A 27,214-nucleotide genomic window follows, 5' to 3' on the forward strand; every position below is an offset into this window, starting at 1 on the left:
AAATATAGACAAAGTCCTTTTGTCATTTCACAACCTCCACAAATCTTTTGTTCTAGGAAGGATGTTAGAGAAAGTTATGTTCACACTACAGTCATAAAGCATTTCAGACCCTGCTAGTTCCTTCTATGCTGCTGACCTCAACCACCTCCCACTAAGAATAATATTTAGCATTTATATAGCATTTTTCAAATATCATTTCATTTGATCCTCACAGCATCCCTAGGACATAGGTGCTAGTGTTATTCCCACTTAACAGCTAAGGAAACTGAGACAGACAGAGGTCAAATGACTTGCCTAGGGTCACACAGCTGAGAAATGTTCAAGGCTAGATTCAAACTCAGATTTTCTTGACTCTAGTGCTCTGTTCACTATAGCACCACCTAGCTGTGTCTAGGAACATAAAGGTAACATGGGTGGTGATTTCTAAAGAGAAGCTGCAGAAAAGTGACAGATGTCATCACTTCATGCCCAACCCAGAACAATCCGTAGCATCACCATCGGGTGGTGACATTTATTTTTGAACCACTAGGATTGGATGATTGATTGTACTAGTTAATATAACTATGAGTAAACATTGGACCTCATTTTATAGAATTGTATAGACACACTTTCTCCTTTGACTATCCCATTCTTGCAAAATAGTGCCCAGATAAAATAGATAAACCTTTGGTTAATTTGATTTAAAAAAAGAAAGAAGAAAACCAAATTGCCAGTATCAAAAATGAAAAAGGTGAATACACCACCACCAATGAAGAGGAAATTAAAACAATGATTAGGAACTATTTTGCCCAACTGTATGCCAATAAGCTTGACAATCTTAGCGAAATGGATATATATTTACAAAAATACAAATTGCCCAAAATAGTGCCCAGAAAGGAGTAGCCAAGAGCAGTTTCTCCATGGGAATGTCAGGAGTCCTTTCCCAACTCTCAACTTCTGCAAAGTCATGGCCCCCTAGCCACATCCTCCAGGGAGGTTTAGCCTTTGTCAACTTCAGAGTGACAGGGCTGTGTCATGAATCTGTGGGCTATTCTCAAGGACACATAGCTAGCTCCAACTCCCGAGCACCAGCTGCCAGGCTGAGAAAGATCTGGGCTTCCTCCATCGATTCCCACTGCCACCAGATGACTAGTTGAGGAACCGAGTTCACAAAATGGTATAACAATGATCACCGTTATACAGCCTCCCACATGCCAGCAGAGACTCACTTAAACAGAATCCAGCCGCTCTTTCTTCTTCACCACTGGAAATGTGCTAATCCCAAGGCTATTTAATTTAATTGGTAATAGGTGGTTTCAGTCATGGAAATATTCTAGGATGATTTCTCGTTCTTTTTCCTTGTGTTCTTTACATTCCCCTTGTTTTGAAAAGCCAGTTTACCTCTAAATCTTCCTTTGGATTTATATGTTTCCCCTCAGCATAGGGAACCTGAAACCTTCCTATTCAGTTGGTTCAGCCCTTTCTGTCATTGCAGGAGAACCAGGCCTTATCCTAAGAATCTCTAAGTGCTGCACCTGGGTGGCCTCCTTAGAATTCATTCTGCAATCAAAATTATCCATTGGAATCACTGCTCCATTTATAGATTACACTTAGCAATATGAAAAAGTGTTAACAACTCAGTACATAAATAGCAGTTGTTAATGTCAAAGGTCTAATTTCTTCCATTCCCCCATGAGAGGCAGAGAACTGTGGTATCTCTCATTACAGAAGGAATGATGGGGCAGTCGGGCAAGTCATTGCTAAAGGGGCCTCAGCCTAGCAAGAGCACAGTTCAAATGAGAACTCAGGTCCTCTTATACCTGATATTTTGAGTGGAGAGAGACTGGGAAGTATCCCAAGCTCGCAGAGTTGATCTCTAACTTAATTTTGTTATACAGTCGTTTCAGTCATGTCTAGCTCTTCATGACCTCATTTGAGGCTTTCTTGGCAAAGATATTGGAGTGGTTTTGCCATTTCCTTCTCCAGCTCATTTTACAGATGAGGAAACTGAGGCAAACAGGGTAAAGTGACTTGCCCAGGGTCACACAGCTAGTAAGTGTCTGAGGCCAGACTTGAACTCATGAAGATTGAATCTGCCTGACTTAAAGCCTACACTCAGTTCATTGTACCACCTAGCTGCCCCTCCCAACTTTGTTAACAGGTGTTAATATTGAGTAGCGACAATGTGCAAACATTAATGTTTGTTGAATGAATAAATGAATTCAGAAAACCACTATTAGATTACTATTGAAGGATACAAAAGAAGTAGAAGGTAAAGCCTTGTACTCTAGTAAGAGAGACAGAATTATTGAAATCAGCACATAAAGATTTTCCAGATGGTTTATCACAGAACAGAAGACTATAAATTCAGAAGAGAAGCAAATATAGACTAAAGGAATAAATCAAATCGTATTGGGCGATAGAAGAAGGCTTCCTAGAGAAAGTGAGTTTTCCAGCATCCTTTGCTACTTGGACTTGTGTGCTTCACTTGAACAGATTTCCTTCCCTCTTGGTACAGTCATCAGGCACCAGGGTGCTACTGGGCGCTCCAGGGCCCACCGAATATGTGGTAGGTCCATGTCTCCTATCCCTCCATGCCCTCTAAGTAGGAGACTGCTGGGAGCATCAGCATCGTCAACTATAAGTGCTAACCAAGCAGCTATGATGGGCTAGGCCCTGGGAATGCAAAGAGGAAAGACATAACCCCCCACCTCTAAAAAGAAAGGGATTGCTATAGATGACCTCTAAAGTCCCTCTAAACCTCTTAACCTGTGAGCCTCTAATCAGCAATCAGTCAGCAAATATTAAGCATTCACTATGTGCCAGGCACTGTGCTAAGGACTGGTGATAACAAGGAAGAAGCAAAAACAGTCCCTGCTCTCAGATCGCACGTTATAATGAGGGAGGCAACATAAAAGATTAATAATAATAATAATAATAATAATAATAATACATAGCAGATAGATTAAGTGCCAAGTAAGCAATAGGCAATGTGCTATAGAATTTCAGAGGAGGGAACATGTTAAAGAGGAAGTTGAAATTAATCTTGACCTTTAAGGAAATGTAGAATTTAAATAACAGAAAAGGCTACAGCATTTCAGATGGGACAAAATAAGAACAAAAAGGAGAAGGCACATATGGCATTTGTGGGGGAAGAGGGGGAGTAAGTAGATAGTCTGGTTTCAATGAAGGGTTCATGTAAAAGAGTAGGAGGAGATGAAGGTGGAAAGGCAAATTGGGACCAAATTGGAGAAGGCTTAAATAACAGGCTAAGTAGTATGAAGTTTCTTTCATAAGCAGTTTGTCATAGGCAGTCCACTCCAGTAAGCTTGGTTAGGTGATGCCTTCCCACGCTATTCAGCCACATAGGAATAAGAGTAAAGAAGGCCTGTGATGGGAGTAAAAGAGCATTGGGTTGGCAAGGCACAAATGGGAATAGAATTTGAGTACAAAGGATTTAAGAGCTGACAATACTCTGTAGTTGAAGCGGTTAACCAAAGGCCAGGATTGGGAACAGAGGATATGGAGGTGGAAGCAGAAATGATGGCCTGGGAGAGCAATGAAGGTTTAAAGGGTAGAATGAATAGAGGTTATGGTGAAAATAAGGAGCAGAAGGAAGGATCAGAGGAGTGATTGAGAGTTCTCAGTCAGGGAGTCATAATCCTTATGGGTGCTGGTGAGACATCAGGGCCTTTGTGTGGCTGAGCTGGAGTGAAGGGGAAGGTCATGAGAGCTGAAGAAACCCATGAAGTGAGCGGCCAGGGTGTTTAAGGGGACATTAACATTTTTACTGAATTCCTCAAGTATAAGGGCAGGGATTGTGGTATTGAGGAAGACTGTGAGAGCAGGGATTGTTTAATTTTTGTTTTTGTATCCTCAGTGCCTAGCACAAGTGCCTGGCACACAGTAAGTACTTAATCATTGATTATTGAATATGAGGCAGTAATGACCTAGGAGACTATAAATAACCACTATTAGGATATGGATAAGATGATAAAAACCGATGAGGGTGAATCTTGAAAGAGAAAAGGTAGTTGAATCGATGGCATCAGAGGAAAGGTTTGGAAATTTCACTGAAGAGTAAAAAGTATCCTTAATCCTCCTCCTGACTCAGTGTGTCGGGAAGGATGAGATAAGGTGCCTGCAGTATTGGGAGGGGCAACCGGGATGCCGTATCCTCTGAGGGATGCCGGATTTCCAGGACTAGTTTAATGCTTATGTGGATTAGCTACTTTCTAGGCTTCTTTCATAACAGTCACATTTACAAATGCTGTATTCCAGCCAAACTGGACTACGAGGTATTCCCCAAACTGATGCTTCAGCTGGGGCTTCCATGCGTTCACACAAGCCGCCCCCCATGTTTGGAATGCATTCCTTATTGATCTACACTTTTCCAATTTTTTTGTCTTCCTCTGAGGCTCATCTCAGCTACCACCTCCTCCCTGAAGCCCTCCCTGATTGTTCCCATCACCCTTCCCTGATTATTCCCACCACCACCACCACCACCACCCCCAACTTCCTCCTCAGTTGTCCCAGTACTATACATATTCGTTTAGATACTCTGCCTTCCCAGCAGAGCATACAGTCTTTAAGTGCAGAGACTGTTATATTTTGTCTATGTCCCAGTGCCTAGCAGAGTGCCTTACACATACTAGGCCCTTAATAAATGTAGGTTAAATTTATATAGCATTTTAAGATTTAGTTGACAGAACAAGCAAACATTTATAAAGCACTTACTATGTGCCAGACACTGTGGTAAGTGCTGGATTAGCAAAATAGCTTCCTCACAATAACTCTGTGAGATCAGTAGCATAAATATTATTATCTCCACTTTGCAGAGGAGGAAACTGAGCCTTAGAAAAGAAAAGTGACTTGCCAGTGGTCACACAGCTAGGAAGTATTGTAGCCAAGAGCAGGAGTCAAGTCTATGTGACAAATCCGGCATCCTTTCCACCAAGCTGTCTGACTTCCATCAAGGAATCGGCTTTCTTTCCTACTGTGATTTCTCATTTCGTTTGACCCCTGACCTCATACTTGTTCTTCTAGGTGCCTCCATTGCCCTGATGGACAAAGAGGGACTGACAGCCCTCAGCTGGGCTTGCTTGAAGGGTCACCTCCCAGTGGTGCGCTCACTTGTGGAGAATGGGGCTGCCACAGATCATGCTGACAAGAATGGCCGCACCCCGCTGGATCTGGCGGCTTTCTATGGAGATGCTGAAGTGGTGAGTGACCTCCAAGAAATAAAATAAGCTCTCTTTGTGAACAGAGACCACAAGGAAGTCGCAGTTAATACTGTGCGAAGCAGATGGTTAAGGAGAAGTGTGAGTTACATCAGCTCTTGGGGAAGATAGAGCTATTTGGGGGCCTGTTTATATAAGTTCAACAATTTCCTGTTCTCATATTTGACTATCTTTTGGAGTGCAAAAGACATGCCAGTGATCATTGAAGGCAGGGGAATTGTACAGCCTGAATAAAGCACCTTTGACTCCTCCCTCTCCCTCACCCCAAATATCCATTCACTTGCCAAACCCTGTCATTTCTTCCTTTACAGTTTGTCTCATATCTCTATGCACACAGCCACCACTCTGCTAGATCAGGCCCTCATCACCTCTTGCCTGGTCTATTGTGAATGCTTCCTAACTGCTTTCCCTCCCTCAAGACTCTCCCCTCTTGAGTCTATCCTCCACACAGCCATCAAAGTGATTTTTCTAAAGCATGGGTCCGATCATGTCATTCTCCTATTGAGAAAATTCCAGAAGCTCCCTGTTTCCTCTAGAATAGAATATAAATAAAATCCTCTTATTTGGCTTTTAGAACCCTTCCCAACCTGGCCCAGACCTAGCTTTCTAACTTTTTAGATAGATACTAGACATATAGAGCATTTATTAAGTACTTACTATTAAGCACCAGATACTGTGTTACACACTGGGAATATTAATATAAGCAAAAAACTACAGTGCCTACCCTTAAAGGGCATATATTCTAATGAGAAAAGACAATATATAAAAGGAGCTGGAAAGCCAGGGGATGGCCTGAGGGAGGGGAAATGAGGGTCAAAGACGGTGAAAAAAAGTTTGGAAAGTCAAGAGAGGAGCTAGGAGTGAAGTGAGCATAGATGGCATGGGTATCTCCTAAACTGGTGGTCTGGATCAGGGATTGACCAGTCAGAGATGAGGACCACAGGACTGGAGGTGAGAGTGAGTACATAGTGAGTACATTATTCCCCGCTATGGTTCAACTGCACCAGTCTTGTCACTCCTCACACATGATGCTCCGTCTCCCAGTCTCTCATCTCTGTATCTTTTTCACTGGCTGCTCCCAATGCCTTGGAATGCACTCCCTCCTAACCTCTACCTTGTAGAATCCCTTGCATTTCTTTCAAAACTCACTTTAAGCACCACATTTTACATCGGATCACAGCTCTCAGAATCTTCCCTCCCAAATTATCTTGTACTTTGTATATAATCTCTATATACTCATCTGATAATAGCTTCCCCAGGGGGAAGGGGGCACTGTGTCTCCCTTTCTGCTAAGGAGCCTATCTGCTCTGGACCTGGGCATGTATGGAATAGACCAGGCTTGGTCCTAGGGAAACCTGGCCTTGAATGAGACAATATAGGCTCCCTTTCTTCATACTCTTTGGTTCCTCAAGGCTCTTACCCCACTACCGTGGGGGTGGCGGGAAGAAGGGGGTGGAAATCACTTTAGGGCTAGGCTCTGGCTCGTAATAGACACATAGATAGATGTGTCTCCAAAGCAAGAAGTGGAAAGAGATGTGATGTATGAAGCGAGTATGGGACAAGAATTTATTTTCTGTACAAAAAGGAATGCTAAACATAAAACACTCACAATCCCACATTGACAGACCTGAACACAAGATTCAGTAATTTCTTATAACTACTGGTGGCCTAATGGATAGGCCACTGGACTTAAGAGTCAGGAAGATGTCTCTCTGTGCCTTGCTTTCCCCATCTGTAGAATGGGAGAGGGGGGAAAGCGGTTGGTTGGATTTGATAGCTTCTGAGTCTTCTAGCTGTAAATCTATGAGAGTATAACTTACTCTTCTAGGAAGTTGAGGCTTAAACCTCATCAGAACATAAAGCAGATTGTGGGCCCACTGAACAGGCATTCCTGTGAGCTATGAACTTATGTTTTCTGGCCAGGGCTAGGGCTCCTCCTCCTGTGGGTCATGTTCTCCAGTGTATCTCCATAAATGTTTGTTGACTGGTTGGTTAGTCTCACTACCTAGCTAAAACCAGATGCTGGAGAACACAAATGTGGCTGCTCAAATCTCCGACAGATCTGTGCTATCCCACCAAGCCCAGACTAATGACTTTATTTATTTGATATCCTAGGTACAATTCCTGGTGGATCATGGGGCCATGATCGAGCATGTTGACTACAGTGGGATGCGTCCCCTGGACAGGGCAGTGGGATGCCGAAACACCTCTGTCGTAGTCACCCTTCTGAAGAAAGGAGCCAAGATAGGTAGGGGACAGGGAGAAGGTGCTGGCCACCTGCACCCTGGGCAGGACTGGTCTCTCAGTCTTAATGCCCCAAATGTGTGATATGAGTGTCGGTGTGCTGCCCACACTCCCTGATTCCGCATCACCGTTGCCCAAGTAAACAGAAAGATGCCTGGCACAGAGAGAGAGAGGGCACCCTCGGAGCTCCTGTCTGTAGTACCCTGTGACCAGCATTGGCCAGTGGTCTGCTAGGACTGTGACCCTGATGCCTCTGTACCAGCCCCATCTCACAGCTCTCCCAGTGAGCCTGCTTCCCTTGCTCTGTATGTGCTTTTAGATTCTCCGGCCCCTGCGCTACTGCTGCCCTCAGCTGCTCCCCTGTCCCATGGGCCTAGAGAAGGGGTTGGCTGGTATGCCACCTTTCTTGCTGCCTGCCTCTCACTGCTGCTTTTTCCTTCTTTTTTTTCACCTTCATCCATTTTTTTTCCTCTCCTACAACTTTTTGTTTTCTCCTTTCTTTGAAGGTTGTCAGACGTTACCGAGTCGCCCACGAGGTATATCTCACCGCTGTCAGCATCAGGCCCAGTCTGATGGCTTGGTCAGCTTTGCCTTCTCCTCTTTCATTTAGCTTGCATGAGTTCCCCACACTTCTAATCTTTTAATTTACTTCACCTTAAAAGAAGATTTATTTTAATGACTGTTGTAGAGAATAACTTGAACTTTTGACAACTAACTCTGGGAAAACTGGGTGGGTTCTTTCAGGCAGCCTGCGAACTAATCAGCTTAACCCTTCCTTCGCCCTCTTTTGGGTGAAGTCAGCTCTTTTCTGGACTGTTTGGCGTTGGCACTATAAGCCCGGTCCCGAGTGGACCTCTCCCACTCAGGGAGCCATCTTTGGTCCTTGTACATTGAAAGAGGTTTTATCATCTTTGCTAATATCCTTTCTACAAAGTGCTTCTTTCATAATCGAGGCCTAAAGGCTGGGCCTTTTGAGTCCCAGTTTCCAAAATGCATTACCACTAGATTTTTAAAAAATCTTGTCATGATCTGTGTTGTAAACCATCTCTTCTGATTGCCTCATTTAAAATTTTTTATTTTTTTTTAAACCGAATGATTTCCACAGGCTCTGCTGCCCTCCTGTGGCACTAGTTCACATTTTAAGGTGAATACAAATAAAACCCTGCTTATTGCCTTGGAGTAACTTCAAACCTAAAAGATAAGAAATGAATTATGGAGCATTATGCTCACACCAAGTTGTTCTCTCAGCAGAAATTCCCCCAGGATATTTTTTTCACCTAGCTTCCTACCACCCTTGCATTGTATGAGTTTTTTACCCATCATGCATCCTGTACACTACAGGTCCAGCCACTTGGGCGATGGCCACCTCCAAACCAGACATCATGATCATCCTGTTGAGCAAGCTGATGGAGGAAGGGGACATGTTTTACAAGGTATGAAGAGGCAGTGGACAGCATGATATCAAAATAGCCACTGGTTGCTTTGTAGCAATTCTACCAGACCAAACTAACCTTTATTCCTGGAGGGGGATTTCTTTTCTTTGTAGCAGCTCTGCATATAAAGTCTGCCAGTCTTGACCAAACTAACCTTTATTCCTGGAGGGGGATTTCCTAAGGAAAAGTGAATGGAAAATGTCACTCCCTAAAATTATGCTCTAATTGGAACTTAGAAGGTTCTAGTTCTGTGCATCCCCGATGTGAAGGTCCTTCCTCTTACAGTGACCAAGGCACAGCAATAAGCAGAATTCAAGCAGCCTGAACAAATCCAGTTCACGTTTTGCCCAAAGCAGAGGTTATATGATCACTGAAGATTGGATTTCTTCTCAGATTGGACTAAGAGATTTCTTCCCTATAAAATGAGAGGGTTGGAATAAATTATCTCCACAGTCTGAGCTCGAGATTTCTGATCTTACGCTCTCCAAGATCTCTTCTAACTTTCAAGTTCGATGATTGATTTGATACCAGAACCTAATCTGGCAGCTTAGATATTATTGAGCCTATTAAATGGGAAAGGGAAAAAAATTAGGGAGCAGAGTTAAGTCAAAATCATTTTGCCATTCTCATTCTGTAGGGAAAGGAAATTAACTTTTAGCTTTGGCAGGAAGTCACTGATCTCATAGATAGAAGGCTTATGGTAAAAGGTAATAACTTCCTAGCAGAGGCTGTGTAGTGTAGTCAGTAAAGAGCTGGCTTCAAAGTACCAGGTTCAAGTCTTGCCTCTTCTTCATACTGACTGTGTGACCCCAACCAAGTTACTCACCCTCTTGGAGCCCCAGGAAATTCCCTAAGAACATAAGTTGCAGAACAGTTGTTGATCTTCATTATTCGTCACCAGGCATTTCCTACAGGTCCCTTGAAAGAAAAAAACAAAAAACTTCCCAACATTCCCAAGTGAGAGCTTTGTCTTGAAGTCATTCATTAAATAGAAAAGAAAGAATAAATACACCCCTCTCCCACCTTTCTGCTCATAGTTTCAGCCCAGGATTCTATCTTCTAGCCTCGTTTTCCACCTTCTAGAGTTTTGCAGTTTATGGTCAATTCGCTAAGAATATTATGTGTCAAAATTCATCTTGCTGGACTTAGGTGAATTGGTGTAGTATCTCTCAGCTCTCCCTTGTGTCAGAAGTGAGCAGTGGATTCTGAAAGAAGCCTTTTGTTTCCTGGGCAGCCTAAAAGCAAGAGCCATGAAGATCCTGGGTCCCTAGAAGCTTCATCACCCAAGCCCTCATTTTGTGTGGTTTTAGACAAGAATGTCAGCCTCTCTGTGTCTGTATGTCCTAATTGTAATCACCTTGCTCTGAGCCCCTAAAGTAAGAAGTGTTCTTTCCTCCCTAAGATATGGTATAATTGACCCTATGCCCACCCAACTGACTGACTTATAAACGTTCTGTGCCCCTCCTTGGTGAATAGAGAGGAAGGGAAAGAGAGATTCTGACTTGAAAATCCTTGATGAGAGGCAGCTTGGTATAGTAGATAGAAAGCTAACTTCAGAACACGGAAGGCCTGGGTTCAAGACCTACCTCTGATGCATACCCTGGGCAATGCTCTAGATAACTCTCTAAGACTAACCAGCATTGCTAAGGGGAATTTTCTTATGTGGGAGTTCAGAACACCAATGAAATCATGGGTCCAATCCTCATCCCTATAATCCTCAATAGATGCTAGAGGCATGGTGCTGGATTGGCCAGTTCAAAGGGGCAAAAGGGCCTCGCTGCAAGCATTTCTCAGTCTCTCTGCTTCCTAATTTTTAGGGATACAAACCTCAGGATATTCCAAGCTTCCTGTGGTCACACCACTGAGCCAGCTTCAGCCCCACTGAACCTTGTCCCTGAACAAGGCAGCACAGTCCACACAGTGGATTCTGCTACAGTGCTGATCTTCCCAGAGACAACTTAAAGAAAAATCCCCCAACACTGCTGAGTTGTCTGACTTCATAGCTTTCTACCACTCCTTTCCTCTGAAATAGGGAAAGGGAACAGAAGGTTATTTTCTTCTATCTCTTAGGGACTAGGAGGAGTAGCAGCTGGGCTACTGCTGTTTTTCCTATCCTTTGTGAGAAAGGAGAATAGTTTCCTGCTGTAGGCTAGCAGAGTAGGACTTCAGACAGGAATATTTCCCCTAAAAAGTCAGTTATAGAAATCTTAAGAGGAAGTCAGCCCCACCCTAGCATTTCTATAGCCGGAAATGGAAAAGAATCACATACTTTCCAGAGAGAATGAACAATGAACACTGCCTGAGTGGGCTTTAGGGCTGAGAAGAGTGCAGAATAACCATGGAGTTAACATCTCTAGCATTTGTGTGGTCCCTCAGCCTGGTGTGGATTATGCCTCTAAAGCAGAGCATTTTCCCCCTAGGGTAAGGGGCCCTTTTGTAGTGTGAAAACTCTCCTTGTAGGTGAAGAAAGTTGACAAAAACACTCTTTTCCCCCTGAGTTGTTGCTGCCCTTGTAGAAAGGGAAGTAGACTGACTCCAGATGTCTTTCCATCAGAAGATTCAGGACAATTCCACGACAACAACATGTTAGAGAAGCACACCTTCTGAATCTTATGTTTTCTAACCCATAAGTATTCTATCGGCCTTGTTTTCCCAGTCTGGTAGGTTCCACGGCAGGTCGAGCCTTCGTGTTCCCATCATCAAAGCTGAGCAGGGGAGCCCTGTTCTTTCCCCAGGACTAGGAGTTAGAAATAATGGGCAGAAGAGAAGTTAGTGATTAGCTGGCAGTATAGCTGCTTTGATGAAAAGGAGAGTGGGGACAAGGCTGCCACAGCTTTTAGCAAACTAATGAGTGTTTTTCACCATTGTGTACTCATCATAGAAAGGTAAAGTGAAAGAAGCTGCCCAGCGCTACCAGTATGCCCTGAAGAAATTTCCCAGGGAAGGGTTTGGTGAAGACCTGAAAACCTTCCGGGAACTAAAAGTCTCTCTCCTCCTCAACCTCTCCAGATGTCGCAGGAAAATGAACGTAAGTGCCATGCGTTGTCCCATCTCTTTTCTTACACCCTGGAAGCTGCATGCTAAGTGGATCATCTTGCTCTGCCAGCTCTTATTGGACCCCTGCTACATATTTCTCCCATTTAGCATCTGGCTATCCATGTATAGCCAGGCAAGAGAGTGAAAACTGTCTAGAGTCCAAATCAGGAAAGAGTACTTTGCAGTTTTATGATTTTTTTTTGATATTGGATTTGTCCTTTGGGAGATAGAAGAGGAATAATCACTGAAATTCCACTTAAATCCCCAGTGAATTGGAATAGGTTGCCATCACATAACCTACACATGCACCATTTGCATGTTCAATATCTAAAATTCCTTCATCTGATCACAGTCTATTGTCATTCCCCCTCTCCCTCAAAACCGGTTTTTTTGTTCTCATTGAGACCTCCAAACCCTCTGCCTCTCTGTTCTGTCCCAGGCCATCACCCTACACTGGCTACACTCTTGTAACTTCCCCATCTTGATTCCTTGGTCAGCCAGTTCAACTCTAGTGTCCTCTTTCTCGAAGCCTTTGCCCCACTCCCCATGCAGTTGAAGATCTTGTCCTGCCAAGCCTCAGCCTTGCATTACTCCCTGCATCTGCTGTTTTGTCCCTGCTCATGTGCTGCTAAAAGAAAGATAAAGAACCTCACGAAATGGTCCAGACTGAGCCCACTCCAAATTTATGCTACATTATCTCAACCGGGCCCTCACTGCTACAAGACAATCCTTTTGTACCTCCCTAATTGACTCATTATCCCACTCACACAGCAGCTTTTCTAAACCTTTTTAACCCTCCTCACATCTCCTGTGGCTCCCTCTCTTCCACATTAACCCCCTTCCCTTCAGCCAAGGCACATAAATGTGCTCTCAGCTGAGAAGCTTGCCTCATATTTCACTGAAAAAATGGAGATGATTCCCTCAGAGCTCCCTCTTCTACCATCTTCCTCAACTCACATTACTCCCAATGTCTTTTGCCACTTTCTTCTTCAACCCTGTCTCATGAGAAGAGGGACCCTTTTCCTTGCTGAGGCAAACTGAACATGTGTGATTTCATTCCTTCTGCAGCACGCTGCACCCTCAATTATCACCACTCTCTAACTAATCTTCAGTGTCTCTCTCTGTCTACTGGCTGCTTCCTTACTGCCACAAATGTGCCCATGTCTTCCTTATCCTCAAAAAACCCTCACTTGATCATCCTTCACTGATGGCTGTCATCCTATATCCCTTCTCTCTTTTGTGGCTACACTCTTTAAGAAAGCTGTCTACAATTGGCTCCTCCATTTCCTTTCCTCTCACTGTCTTCTAAATTCTCTGCAGTCCGACTTCCAGCTTCATCATTCAATTGAAACTGCTTTCTCCAAAGTTACCAACAAGCTCTTAATTGCTAGATCGAATGGCCTCTTCAAAATCCTCATCTTTCTTGACTTCTCCTTGATGCTCTCTTCCCTCTTAAGTTTTTGGAACACACCTCTCTCCTGATTCTCCTCCTACCTCTCTGATCAATTCTCCTCTGTCTCCTTTGCTAGATCTTTATCCAGGTCATGTCCACTAAATGTGGATGTCCCCCAGCACTTTGGCCTCTTCTCTCTATGCACTATTTCTCTTGGAAATCTCATCAACTCCGGTGTATTCGGCTTTATTCTCTATGCTGATGATTCTCAGATCTTTTTGTCCAGTTGTAATCTTTTTGCTGACCTCCAGTCTCCCATCTCCAGCTGACTAATGGGCATCCTGAACTGAATGTCCCATAAACATCTTAAATTCAGCAAGTCCAAGATTGAACTTATTTATCTTTCCCCCCATATTGTCCTTTCTTCCCAACTTCCTCATTATTGTTTATCCCCCTCATCACCCAGGCTCACAACTTAGGTAAAAGTTTGACTCTTCATTCTCTTTCACCTCCCCATATCCGACCAGTTGCCAGATCCTTTCATTTCTCTTCTGTACTCCCCCTTTTCTCTTCTAACACTGCCATCACCCTGGTGCAGGTCGTCATCTCTTCATTCCTGGACTATTGCAATAGCCTGCTGGTTGGTCTGCCTGCCACAAGTCTCTCTTTAATCCAAACCATTCTCCTCTTAGCTGTCAGATTGATCTTCCTAAATCATGTCTGATCATATCACCCCTCAATAAACCTCAGTGGTTCTCTGTTCCCTCCCAAACATAAACTCTGTTTGGCTTCCAAAGCCCTCCATAATCTGGCCCCTTCCAACCTTTCCTGTCTTCTTATACCTTATATCCTGCCATGTGCTCTGTGATCCAGTGACACTGACCTCCTTGCTATTTCTCACACACAGCACTTCATCTCACAAACTCCAGGCATTTTCACTGTTTCTCTCCTATGCCTTGAATTCTCTCCCTCCTCATCTTTCTTCCTTCAAGTCTCAGATAAAACCTCACTTTCTACAAGAAACCCTTCCCAGGCTTCCCTAATCTTAGCACCCCCGCCCAAGATTATCTTCAGTTTACCCTATAGATATCCTTTTTGTACATAGCGGTTTACATGTTGCCTCCCCCTCAGTGACTATGAGCTCCTTGAGAGCAGGGACTGTCTTTTTGGCTTCCTTTCTAGTTCTACCACTTAGCACAGTGCCAGGCACATAGTAGGTGTTTATTAGATGCCTGTTGACTGATTTATCAACTTTTCCAGCTCGATACAGAGAAACTGGACTCTTCTAGAAAAGAACTCAACTTTTACTATCAACTTCTGGGGGATTGTATAGCAACATGAAACCCAGTGATGGCCCCCACCTGCTTCTCTGCTATATTTATTTTAATGGATCCTCCAGAAGAGAAATGGGGAAGGCCAGCAGTAACTCTGGGAGCTAGAGTTTACTTCTGTTTCATACAGATCTGTCCTTGCTGCCTTTCTTAGGTGATTTTCAACTGTCTCCAAGGTTTGGCTTTCTTAGAGCAATTGAAAACCATCACCTAAGAAAGCCAGCAAGTATAAGTCTGTATGGAAGAAAGGTGTATCTGGCTCCCCAGAGCTACTGTCAGCCTTCCCCTATTTCTCTTCTTGAGGATCCTTTAAAATAAATACAGCAGAGAAGCAGGTAAGGGGCATGACTGGGTTATGTACATAGACATACACATTCATGCATATGTGTCCGTGCATATGGACGTTTATATTTATATATACACATATACATACATATATACATGTGTACGTATATATACATATACGTACACATGTATATGCACATGTGCATGTATAGGCAAAGATTATTTAGTTTTGGATCAAAAGTCTTGAGTTTGAATCCTGGCTCCGCCACTTGCTAGTAAAGTGAAGGGACATTTCTAGGCCTGTTTCCTCATCTGTAAAATGAAACAGATAGACTAAATGACCCCTGAGGTTCCTTCCAGGAACAAGATCCTGTTAGAGGATAAAAGATCTATGTATGTGTATACAAGAAGCACAGTTGGGTAAAAGTAAACAGTTGAGAGCAGTGGTTCCATAGGATTCCAAATCAGATCATCTCACTGAAATATGTGTATGTATACTTGTCAATCAGAGCATTTCTTTGAGCTATAGGTACAGACAGACAGTTAGATAGATACGCACACATATACACACATACATATATATACAAATACATACATACATACTTCTAGAGGGAAGCTGACCAGAAGAGTCAGAAAAAAGCAAACCTTCAATAGATGGCTTTTGGCTTCACAGACAGTGGTTCCCAGGTGAAGGAACACAAAGCACACAAAAGAAATGACTCTCCTGAAAATGTTTTCTGCCTTTACGTTGTGCCACTGAGCCACGAATCCAAAGAGTTATATGCATACACATCCCAAAAAGTGCATGTGATTTTTTTTTATTCCCAAATTGCTTATTGTCCACATCTCTAAAGAGACTTGTGTGTGCGTCTGTTGTGATAACAGGATTTTGGAATGGCAGAGGAATTTGCTACTAAAGCTCTGGAGCTGAAACCGAAATCTTACGAAGCTTACTATGCAAGAGCAAGGGCAAAACGGAGCAGCAGGTGAGAATGGAAGGGGAATGAGATCAAAAGAGACAGCATGGTCCTTCCCTCTTCCCCTCCCTTTTAGCACACACACAGGCTGAAGGGTTTGGCCTTGGTGCTAGGGGTAGAACAAGAAGAACCGAGGAAAATAGCACTTGATGTGCTCAGCTGCAGCAATTGGGTCCCTGGGTAGATGGGGCTTAGGGAAAGCACAAGGATTCTGAGCCTGGGACTTCCTGCCTCTGGCTCCTTGTCACCATCCCACATTATTGCAGTGTAGATCACCAATACCCCGTCTCCCTTCAGGCTGTCATAGGGAAAGAGAACTGAAGACTCAGGGCCCACCAGGAGAGACTTGGCCTTGACAGCCAAACTCTCATATGAGATAAGAGACAACACCTGTGCTGATTGTCTTAGATTCCCACTCTTGCCAGGAAAATAGAATGCTAATTTTCTTTCACAATTGGCCAATACCCCCTTTTCCTTGCAGTCTTTACAGAGAAGGTGGAAACATTGCTTCTGGGGTTCATTTCCTTTTTTGTGCCTCACAGCTCAGGCCAGCTCTGGACCCTGTGTGTGATTCACCTTAGTTTTGCCACAACAGAGGGCAAAGGCTACCAGGGGGTACACAGAAAGGGTGGGTTTTTCTTCCTTGGTTCTTAACAGAAAATTTGACCCAAAATATTGAAAATCTAAGGGATATTTTCTTATAGATTAGCATGAGTTTTAAATATGGTAGTTTCTATGCTACTTAATAGGATTACAGTCAGCGATACCTCCATCCCTGTCCTCTCTCCACACGATCTTGGAAGTGTCTTGTACTTGGTGTATATCATACATCAAGAAAATCTTCCTGTAGGACCTTGCTGCGTTAATGTGGTGAAAACATTTCTTTATCTTCCTCCAGGAATTTGGAGGCCAACAGGTCTGGGATTTATTCTCACCCAGCTGGTCTCTTCCTTGTAAATCGAACTAAACCAAACAAAGGCCAGAAGGGTTGCCCTTGCAAAGTAACCCCCAAGAGAGCCCACAGGCCTCTAAGATATGTTCTGAGTGCTTGATATGACCTATTGATCCAGAATAACTCCGGTTCCCATGTTTGTCACTTTGTCAAGCAGGCAGTTTTCAGCAGCATTGGAGGACCTGAATGAGGCCATCAAGCTGTGTCCAAACAACCGTGAGATCCAGCGGCTACTGATGAGAGTAGAAGAAGAGTGTAGACAGATGCAGCAGCAGCAGCAGCAGCAGCAGCAATTACCCACAGAAGCTGAGCCTGACCCCCAGCAAGAAGATCTGTATTCTGTACAAGACATCTTTGAAGAGGAGTACCTGGAGCAGGATGTCGAGAATGTTTCCATTGGTTTGCAGACGGAAGCTCGGCCCACTCAGGGGCTCCCCATCATCCAGAGTCCCCCCTCCTCTCCTGCCCATAGAGAATCGACGTATATCTCTGGCTCACCACTCGGCTCGCATCAGGTTTTTGATTTCCGGTCTAATAGTTCTGTAGGTTCTCCCACTAGGCAAAGCTACCAGTCCACATCTCCTGCTCTCTCTCCAACACACCAGAACTCTCATTACAGGCCTAGTCCTCCACATACTTCCCCAGCTCATCAGGGTGGAGCTTACCGCTTCAGCCCCCCTCCTGTGGCGGGGCAGGGGAAAGAATATCCAAGTCCTCCCCCATCACCTCTCCGAAGAGGCCCTCAGTACCGGGCTAGCCCTCCAGCTGAAAGCATGAGTGTCTATAGATCCCAGTCTGGATCTCCTGTGAGATACCAGCAAGAAACTAATGTTAGTCAGCTTCCTGGAAGACCAAAGTCTCCTTTGTCCAAAATGGCTCAGAGGCCATACCAGATGCCCCAGCTTCCTGTGGCGGTTCCCCAGCAAGGGCTTAGACTGCAGCCTGCCAAGGCCCAGATTGTGAGAAGCAACCAGCCTAGCTCAGCAGTTCATTCCAGCACGGTTATCCCCACTGGCACTTATGGCCAAGTGGCTCATTCAATGGCCAGTAAATACCAGTCTTCACAGGGAGAAATGGGAGTGAGTCAGAGTCGGTTGGTCTACCAAGGGTCGATTGGGGGGATTGTAGGTGATGGGAGACCTGTGCAACACGTTCAGGCCAGCCTTAGTGCAGGTGCCATCTGCCAACATGGAGGGCTGACCAAAGAAGATCTTCCGCAAAGACCTTCCTCAGCTTACCGAGGGGGCGTGAGGTACAGTCAGACACCTCAGATTGGGCGCAGCCAGTCAGCCTCCTACTATCCAGTTTGTCACTCCAAACTGGATCTAGAGCGCTCTTCCAGCCAGCTTGGCTCCCCTGATGTCTCACACTTAATCAGAAGACCCATTACAGTCAACCCTAATGAAATCAAATCCCACCCACCAACTCCTAGGCCTCTGCTGCACTCCCAAAGTGTAGGCCTCCGATTCTCTCCTTCTAGCAATAGCATATCATCCACCTCCAACCTGACTCCTACCTTCCGCCCATCCTCCTCAATTCAGCAAATGGAGATCCCACTGAAGCCGGCATATGACAGGTCATGTGATGAGCTGTCTCCAGTGTCTCCCACTCAGGGAGGCTACCCTAGTGAGCCAGCTCGGTCCAGGACCACACCATTCATGGGGATCATAGATAAAACAGCCCGGACTCAACAGTACCCCCACCTCCACCAGCAGAATCGGACCTGGGCGGTTTCATCAGTGGATACTGTCATCAGCCCCACATCTCCGGGAAATCTGCCTCAGCCTGAGTCCTTCAGTCCACCGTCTTCAATCAGCAACATTGCCTTTTATAACAAAACCAACAATGCACAGAATGGCCATTTGCTGGAGGATGACTATTATAGCCCCCATGGGATGCTGGCTAATGGGTCCCGCGGAGACCTCTTGGAGAGAGTCAGCCAAGCTGCCTCATATCCTGATGTGAAGGTGGCCAGGACACTGCCTGTTGCTCAGGCATATCAGGACAACCTGTACAGGCAGTTGTCCAGGGACTCTCGACAAGGGCAGACATCCCCAATCAAACCAAAGAGACCATTTGTGGAGTCTAATGTTTAAAAGACATTTGTTGGAGTGAGATCCATGTTTTCAGCACACATTTCCAGGCTTGGTTTCCACATTTGGGGTAGTTCTCTGGCTTAATTTCTCATGTAATTTCTGTGTGGTGTTCAGAGACACATGCTGAAATCATTTGCATGCAGCCAATTGGGAAGCTGGCCTCCAACAAGCCAGGATTGTAGTTTCTCTTGTCCATACCCCAGCTGTGTGCCCTCTCTCTTCAGCTGCCAACTAGGAGATTTTTTGTACAGTGTGGTTTAGCCCAGGGAGATCAGACACACTGCTCAGCTTTTTCAAATAGACAATCGATTTCAGATCACCTAGTGTTATTGTGTAACTGTCTCTCCTTTTTTTTCAAAGAGATGTTCTTGTTAATTTTCCTCTAGGAATTTTCAAAAGAGAGTGCTGCCCTTTTTGCCTCTGCATTCTTATCCAGTGTTCTCCAAACAGCCAGCCTGTGCATTCCTGCTCTGACTGTCTCCTTCCCCAAGGAAGAGCTACTTCTCTGCCCTGATGGATCTTAATAACAAGCTTCCTTTAGTAATGAGATCTAGAATGTCATTCTGATTACCTCTGGTGTTCATATTTTGGGGTGGGGGTAGAGAAGGAAGTAAAATTAGGCTGACAATTTGGTTAAAACCCCAAGAGGCTAGGTTTGAAATGCCACCAAATTGATTTTCCAAGTTTGTTTGTTTCTTTAATTAAAGACTAGGCAACTCTTTGACTATTTCAGTCACTCAAGGAAATTGGATGGGTCTTGAAGATTTCTTTATGCATATCTAGATGAACAAAAATGAGGCTGATGCGAGTTACCAGAAGGGCTTATAGAAAACTACCATCTTGAGGAAACTTCCTCTGGATCCTAGCATCATGCAGCATTATCTCCCTCAGCAATTTTTTTTTACATTGGAGGGTAAACAAGTATGTTTATTTAGCCCGCCACTTCACCTGAAGCTGAATCCTCTCCTAAAAGCCAATATACTGTAGCAAGAAGACCACTTCCTTAAGGAAAGAGGCAGAAGTGGACACTTTAAGGCTATTTCCCAGAGTGGCACTCACTCTTCTGTCTCCTAAAGCTGTCTTTGGCATTCACTGCCTGGTTTGATTCCCCGAGTCTCATCTACTTTCAGGAATGGGTTTTTGTTTTCCTTTTTTAAGGATATGTGGTTGTTTTTAGTTTGAAAACCAGCTGTACCCAACATTGATTCAGGATGAAGATAATAGAGAATGTCAACTCTCAGACCTCTTTTCCAGTCCTGAGGGGGCGGACACATGTGGAAATAACAGTAGGGTTTCTGACTCCAGCCATCCTCTGTACATTTTCCATTTTTTGTGGATACCACTTGTTAACCTGCTTTTTGAGTCACTATGGATAATGGATGGATGGATGGCAAGGGCACCAACAATTGTAGCATGTTAGAAACCAAAGACTTGAGTTAAACGTGAATTGGACCTACACTGTTAAAAGTCAGCCTTGCTTTCACGAGTAAAGGGCTCTAGGATGAACTACTCCCTGTACCAGATTCCAGGTGTGACCAGACCTTTTGGCAGTAGGCAAGGTTATTCCTCTGGAAAGGGGTTAAAAAGAAGCATGGAGGATTGATTTGGTGACATTTCTCAACTACCTTAGCTTCTGCCAAACAAAAGGATGTAGACCTTGGAACAGGCCAGGATGATGCCAGTTTGGCTGTTTAGAAAACAAACTAAGGGAACCTGTGCTCCAGGGGATCCATTTCTCTATCTCAGATATTTGTGAAAACATCTACTTAACTGGATGAGGGCAGGCATCTGTTTCTACTTTTTTCTTCCTTTTTAATTAAAAAAAAATGCAACTTAGAACTTTCTCATTTGGCTTGAGCCACCGGGCTAGAGTTTTTGTTTTGGTCAGGGATCAGTTCTGTTGGACTCTTTCCATCCCACCCTTTCTCTGTTGGTGGAACAGGGGTTTCTGTCTATTTTCTCTCAATGAGAAGCTTCTGTTCTTAAGAAAAGATTTCAGTCTCTTCAGACTCAGTATTGTCCCCTGCCTCCTCAGGAGCATGATGAGTCCTGTCTGCACCGCACAAAGACACCTACCTAGACAGATGTGCTGGTTTTTTTGTAATTCAAACACTCCACTGATACCATTTCTATCCCAGGACCCTTCCTCTTCCAGTTTTCCATAAGAAACAAGAGACCCATTGCCCTCTATGCTTTTTGTGCTCTCTTGGTTGGAAAACTTAAAAGTTGCCCACCTCAGCCCATACCTTTTTTTTCCATCCAAGAAAGTGAGCACCCCCACTGGGCACTGGTTGTCTATGAGCTTGGGAAAAAAAATAGCCAATTGGACCCTCTTCTGGGAAAGAGAAGCTTGGTTCTCTTACAAACGGACTGCCCGTGCCCTGCTTTGCTACTTCACTGCCATTCAATGATCCCAGTACTGTATTTAAGACATGGCCCCCAGCAGCACTTTGTGAATCAATGCCCTACTTCAGGTTAGGAAAGGTATTTTCAAATACAATTTTAAGATGAAACTGCAAAGTTCCACACACCCCCCTCTCTCCTTTGCTTCAAGCCTAGCCCACCAGCTCCCACATTCATGCCACCCAAGAATAGAGGAAGTGGTGACTTAACTGCAGCTTGTAGGTTTCTCACCAAAAATATGTTCTCTTTGCCCAGGATTCTTGCACTAATGGGTTACCATCACATTATGTCTGTAAATGGGTGCACTTTACTGTTTGAATTTGTTACTATGATAAATATTGGATATTTAAGCGTGAGTAGTGTCTTCATTAGAAAATAGCAGAACCACTCCTGTCTTTTAGTGTATTTTTCAAGAAAAACAAAGAAAAAGAGGAAAGAAATCAAGCAATGGATCGTAACATTTATAGCACAAGAAATAACTTGTATATAAACATCAAAAGATTAAGTAATTTTTAAATACAGAATATTTGCAGTGATTTTAAAGTGTTTTTCCAGCAATTTTCTTAGGGACTCCTGAGACATGGTTACTTTATTTACTGGATCAGTAAGGCACACATTAGCAATTGAAAATTAGTATTTATTTACAAAGTAAAAAAACCTGTGTATCATGAAAATTTGGCATGGACAAAATGGAGACCATTTTGTATTTGCTGTCGTTGTATCTTGTCTGGGTTGCAGAAGTGCGCTATTATTATTGAAGAACCATGTTAATAGAGCACAAACCCTCTTCTTGTTCCTCTTTTTAGATGTGTTTAACTTCCAACAGATGGCTCAGGAAAACTCCACTCCTTAGAACCACATGTGGTACCCCCTAAGTCGCTGTCCAAATCTTCAGAGTTTGTTATTGAGTTAGACCAAATTTCTAGATGCCTTTTCCTCACGTTTTAAGAACAACTTGGGGAAGGTTGTCTCAGTTCACAGACCAGATGGGAGTTTGTGAACTTCCCCCTTAAATTTTTCATATTTTTATATTTCAGAGATGTATCCATTAGAGCAAGTAACCAGTATCTAATTTAATACTGTAGCCCAGTGCCTAGCACAGAGCAGGCACTTAATAAACGTTTGTTGATTGAACGAAAGATTATTTTTCCTCAGAATCTATGAACCCCAGTAACTATGGATGTCATTTGCGTTTTACTGTATTTAACCACTAGGTGTCACCCTGGCTCTGCACCAGAGCCCTCTCTGGCAGTAAAGGAAGCTATGCCCCCTTTAGAACTACCCTAAGGAACAGACAGAGCAGATCCCAGCAGTGGATGAGAGAAGCCTTGGGACTCCTGCCAGGGCCGAGCTGGGGCCAGCTAGCTCCAAAAGGGAGTCCAACATAGGAAAGAGCAGGGCATGAGGAGGGGGGTAAGGGGGAAGGAGAATGTACTCCTTAGCTGTGCTAACCTTGGAGTAGCAAGCATGCTTTGAAAACTGGAACCTACTGTAGAAGAGAAGCCTGGAGTTGGGAGAGGGAGCATCCCTGGGTAGTTCCCCTGTTCCAGGAGATCAATGGAAAACTTTAACTGCAGCTGGTGGCTTCTCCCTGCACTAAGTCTCCAGCCTTCTTTGCAGGCTGTCACACATGGGTGGTTTTTAGTTCAAAGGTTAGCTGTTATTTTTTTACTGTAAAAAAAAAAATGCCTTTGTTGAAACCAACTGCCCCATTGGAACTTGTGCAGAATGCACTTCATACCTGTGGCCAGTTTTCTGCTGAAGTCCCAAGTGCCCAGCTGCCCCTGCCCAGTTTGCCAGTTCTGTTCCCTGACTTCCTACACTCTTGGAGCTTCCCAGCCCTGTCCTCAAGAAGCTTCCTGGAGAGCGAGAGCACAGCCTGCTGCGGTCGGCACTAAGGGCCTTTCTCATCTGTTACTCACATACCAGGCGGCACAGCTTCTCTCTTCTAAGAGTTCCAGACGGTTCATCTACCGAGACCAACGACATTTAAATAAGGGCTTAGGGCTAAGAGCTACCTAGGAGACATGTCATGGAGACCTTCACCATGCAATGCCTTGAATTCAGCTCTGGACGCTCCCAAGGAAAGGAGACTGGCAGTGGGTTTGGACAAAGCACAAATGGGGACAGTGGAGCCTCTGTGCGGAGCTACTTGAATAATCACTGAGTTTTTCATTGACTTGTTTTGTAACATAAACCACTAAGGGCTGAAGTGTTGGTAACCTTCATTTCGGTGTCCAGCTCCTCAAAGCAGCTGAACCACCCTGAGATGCTTTTGGCTACTGCCTGCCAGGACACAACCTGGGTGGACTGACCACAGTCAGAGCTAGGAAAGTCAATACCAAATGAATGAATAATTGGACACCAAAAATCAAGTGTTACTTTCATGTTTCCTCACCCATCCATAACCATCTCATTTCTTCTTGACATATCTCTGGCATTTAAATGGACCAATCTGCCAGGTGAGCTGAACATATCCAGCCACAGGTCATCATTTCACTTCTCAGAGGTTCTGAGTCAGTGCAAAGGAAATGGACCAGGTGCCTAGTTTCTTTCTATAGCTGCTGCTAGGTGGCTTTTTTTTGCTTCTAATAATAATCACTGGCCCAAAAAATCTGGATGGGGGGACTCAACCCTCCTTTCTCTTGTATACCCCATCCCCCCAGGGCCAGGCAGAGGGTTTAATATGGATAACTCATTACTGGAGTTTAACTGTCTTATTGTGCACCAACTCACACTGACTCTAGCTCCACACTCCATTCAGGGATTATTTTGGAAATCCCATGACACTTCCTGTTTCTCTTCCTTTGGCTAATTCTCCTTGAATGAGGCCAGTTCCTTGCCAGGCTCAGGGCAGGTGTCATTCTGGAGTTCAGCCTCCTTTCCATGCTAGCATAGCATCTCTGTCTCTGTTCTGTCTCCTTCAAATCCAAGACGATTTTAATTAGTACAAATATGTACAGTCTATACATTTAAAAAGTAATTTGTACTAACAGTTTTGATTCTTCTTCCTCTTTGCTGTCCTTTCAAGATACTTGCTGGAAAGAGCTTTAATGCACTTAGTTTCCCTTTAGCTTTTCTATAATTCTGATGTAAAGGACTTTCTCTGTACAGCATATTATCCAATGCATGTTCGTTCTCTATACCGATATATTGAACACCACACAGTTGTGAACTCGTGCAGCGGGAACACCCCATGCCCACCAGAGGCCTCCAACTCCCTTGCCCGCCCTCCCCCGGCCCTGTGTATAAGGAAAGATGATGTTTTCCTTTGCTGTACTTGCTTGAGCAGTTTTATTGTCTGTACATGTGAGCTGTGTGAGATAGATGTGAAAAGTTCAAACGAATGCATTTCCCTGCCCCATGTATACAGGTTGTCATCTGTACAATGAATTGTATGTATGAAAGCAAATGTACTTATTTATAAATGGTTAACACTTGGAAAAACGTGGCTGGCCTGGTGCTTTCCCCTGGCAGTCGGGTGCTTCTCCGGATACTCTGGCCACAGCTACTTCTCAACTGTGAGCAATGGGACCAGAGATCATGGCAGATTACCCTTTGTCTATTGTCCACAGGATTAAGAAAGCCTCTTAGCACAGCCCAAGAAAGGGAGAGACTTGCTCCTTGGCCTATGGAATCCGAGGCTAGATATAGGAGGGTGCATAGGAACACACCTCTACCAACCTAGAGAGGGTGGCTACCTGAGGTGGGAAAGGCTACATGGATTCTTCCCCAAGACTAAGGTCAAAGAACTACAGCCCTAAATAATCCTCATTATTTCCTCCCCAAAAATGGCCTTGGGCAAGCCACTTTGGATGGTTTTCTCTGGGTCTTGGTTTCTTCCTCCAAAAAATGAGATCATGGGTCTTAGAGCTACAAGAGGTCTCAGAGATATCTAATTCAAACCCCTTCATTACACAGAGAAGGAAACTAACCCTCAACGAGGTTATTTGATGGTCCAAGTCATGCTGCTTGCTTTTCGTCTACTAAAGGACATGCAATGGGTTAATTTCTGCACATCTTTAAGCAGTAGAGCCAGAATTTGAACCTAGCTTTTCTGACTCTAAACAGTGTCATTACACCAAAGCTCTCAGGTCCTTTCTAACTCTGTGATTCAAATACTATAAAACTAAAATTACCCTGTCAACCTACCTGAGTCGTCCTGTAGAGTTCAGCTGCCATCACTCTTGTTAGATTTGGAGTCTGAGCTCTTACCAGGCTATCAAGTCAGGGGCCGAATTGAGCAAATGTATATGCATGCCCACTGGCAATTGGGCCTCATTTTGTTACCTTAGCAAATAATAGTTATTTTCAGCTTGAAAAAAAAAATCCACCTCTAGCTTCCTTTCTGGCACCACAGGGGGTGACTGTGGGAAGTTACATTAGTTTTGCATGCAAAGTTGTTGAAGGAATTGCTGAAATGGCTTGAAACTGACACCAATCAGTCCCAGGAAAAAGTCCCTGGCTCTGCTGGTTTTCCTGCTTAACTGCTTACTCTTTGTCTACTAAAGAACTGGGAAAGGAATGACGTCTGATCGTGCTAAAGAAACACTGGTGCTGGTGTAGCCACACCCATTTCCCCTGAACAAATGAAACCAGGAGTAACAGGAACATCCTAAAGTACATAGATTCAGGGCATGCCAATCCATCCAAGACAGGACAGCAAGAAACATCCACACAGGGATGGGAGTGAGGCAGTCTTGTAGCAGAGGGCTGCAGAATCTAAAGACTAGTAGCTATTTCAATAAAAGAAAAATGGATAAGCAAATGAAAGATTCCCAGAGGCCTTAAGAAATGCCTTGTTTGGAGGGAGGAAGAAAAGTGGTGATTCCTAAAAGGAGCTGCCCCTGTTCCTGAAGAGGTAGCTGTCCCAAAGGCCCTCAAGCTGACTGCTACCTCCTTATAGAGTCAGCATTTTAAAGTTCTCCAACTTGAACTGAGAAAGAGGCAGACAGTGCAATATTGGACAGTCTCCCCCATTAGGTTCTTTTCCTAAGAACAATAACTAGGATTTGAATAGTACCTTAAGGCTTATAGTGTGATTTGTCTTACAATAACTTCATAACAGAGAAACTGAGGCTCAGAAAGACTTAAGTTCACCTATAGTCATACAGCTAGGAAATGAGGACTTGAACGCAAGGCTTCCAACAGCCTGATCTTCTTTCAACTGTTAAATGAAAAAGATGATCCCAGTCACAGAAAGTGGCAATCTGCCATTAAGAGACACTACCAGTCTCTTGTGAAAGAGACACACAGGAAGGCAACTGAGTTCCGGGACAACCTTAATCACTTGCCCTTTCTCTGGGCCTCAGTTTTTCATCTGCAAAGGTTGGACCAGAGCAAGGGTGGGGATCCTGCGGCCTCGAGGCCACAAGTGGCCCTCTAGGTCCCTCGGCCCTTTGACTGAATCCACACTTTGAGTTCCCCCCACTGGGCTAGAGAATGTCCAAGGTTGCTTTCAGCTCTAACATTCTGAATAATCAGCAACCTCTTGGTTAATAGTAGATCTAAACAATGTTCCTGGGTTCCACTGACAAGTGAGCAAGGGGGCAAATGCAAAGGAGTGGGGAGGAGACAAATAAGCACAGGGGAGGTAGAATCCCACCAGGAGTGGGAACTGTCACAGGGTGGCAGAGAGTACGGGCCTTTTAATTCAAATCCTAGCTCCCACACTTAACTAGCTTTGTGCCCCCTGGGCAGATCATCTAACCTGTCAGAAGCCCAGAACCCTCACCTGTACAACGGGAATGACACTTGTACTATGTATCTTTCTCAAGGTTACTGCGAGGAAAGGACTTTGTAAGCTTTAAAATGTTACATAAATGAGAGTTAATATTATTATACT

General features: G+C 44.2%; 1 protein-coding gene across 1 annotated transcript in view; it reads left to right on the top strand.

Annotated features, from left to right (window-relative positions):
• TANC2 (tetratricopeptide repeat, ankyrin repeat and coiled-coil containing 2) overlaps positions 1 to 24,816 on the top strand; it is a 352,115-nt gene extending 327,299 nt beyond the window's left edge. Inside the window, exons 19-24 of the mRNA XM_036755887.1 lie at positions 5,026 to 5,201; positions 7,335 to 7,467; positions 8,805 to 8,896; positions 11,778 to 11,924; positions 15,827 to 15,927; positions 17,028 to 24,816. Of these exons, the coding sequence (XP_036611782.1) occupies positions 5,026 to 5,201; positions 7,335 to 7,467; positions 8,805 to 8,896; positions 11,778 to 11,924; positions 15,827 to 15,927; positions 17,028 to 18,966 (2,588 nt within the window). The 3' untranslated portion in view covers positions 18,967 to 24,816. The remainder of the gene's footprint in view (positions 1 to 5,025; positions 5,202 to 7,334; positions 7,468 to 8,804; positions 8,897 to 11,777; positions 11,925 to 15,826; positions 15,928 to 17,027) is intronic.
• Positions 24,817 to 27,214: the final 2,398 nt, after the last annotated feature.

The sequence above is a fragment of the Trichosurus vulpecula genome, chromosome 4 (assembly GCF_011100635.1).
Source record: "Trichosurus vulpecula isolate mTriVul1 chromosome 4, mTriVul1.pri, whole genome shotgun sequence".
Taxonomy (NCBI): Eukaryota; Metazoa; Chordata; class Mammalia; order Diprotodontia; family Phalangeridae; genus Trichosurus; species Trichosurus vulpecula.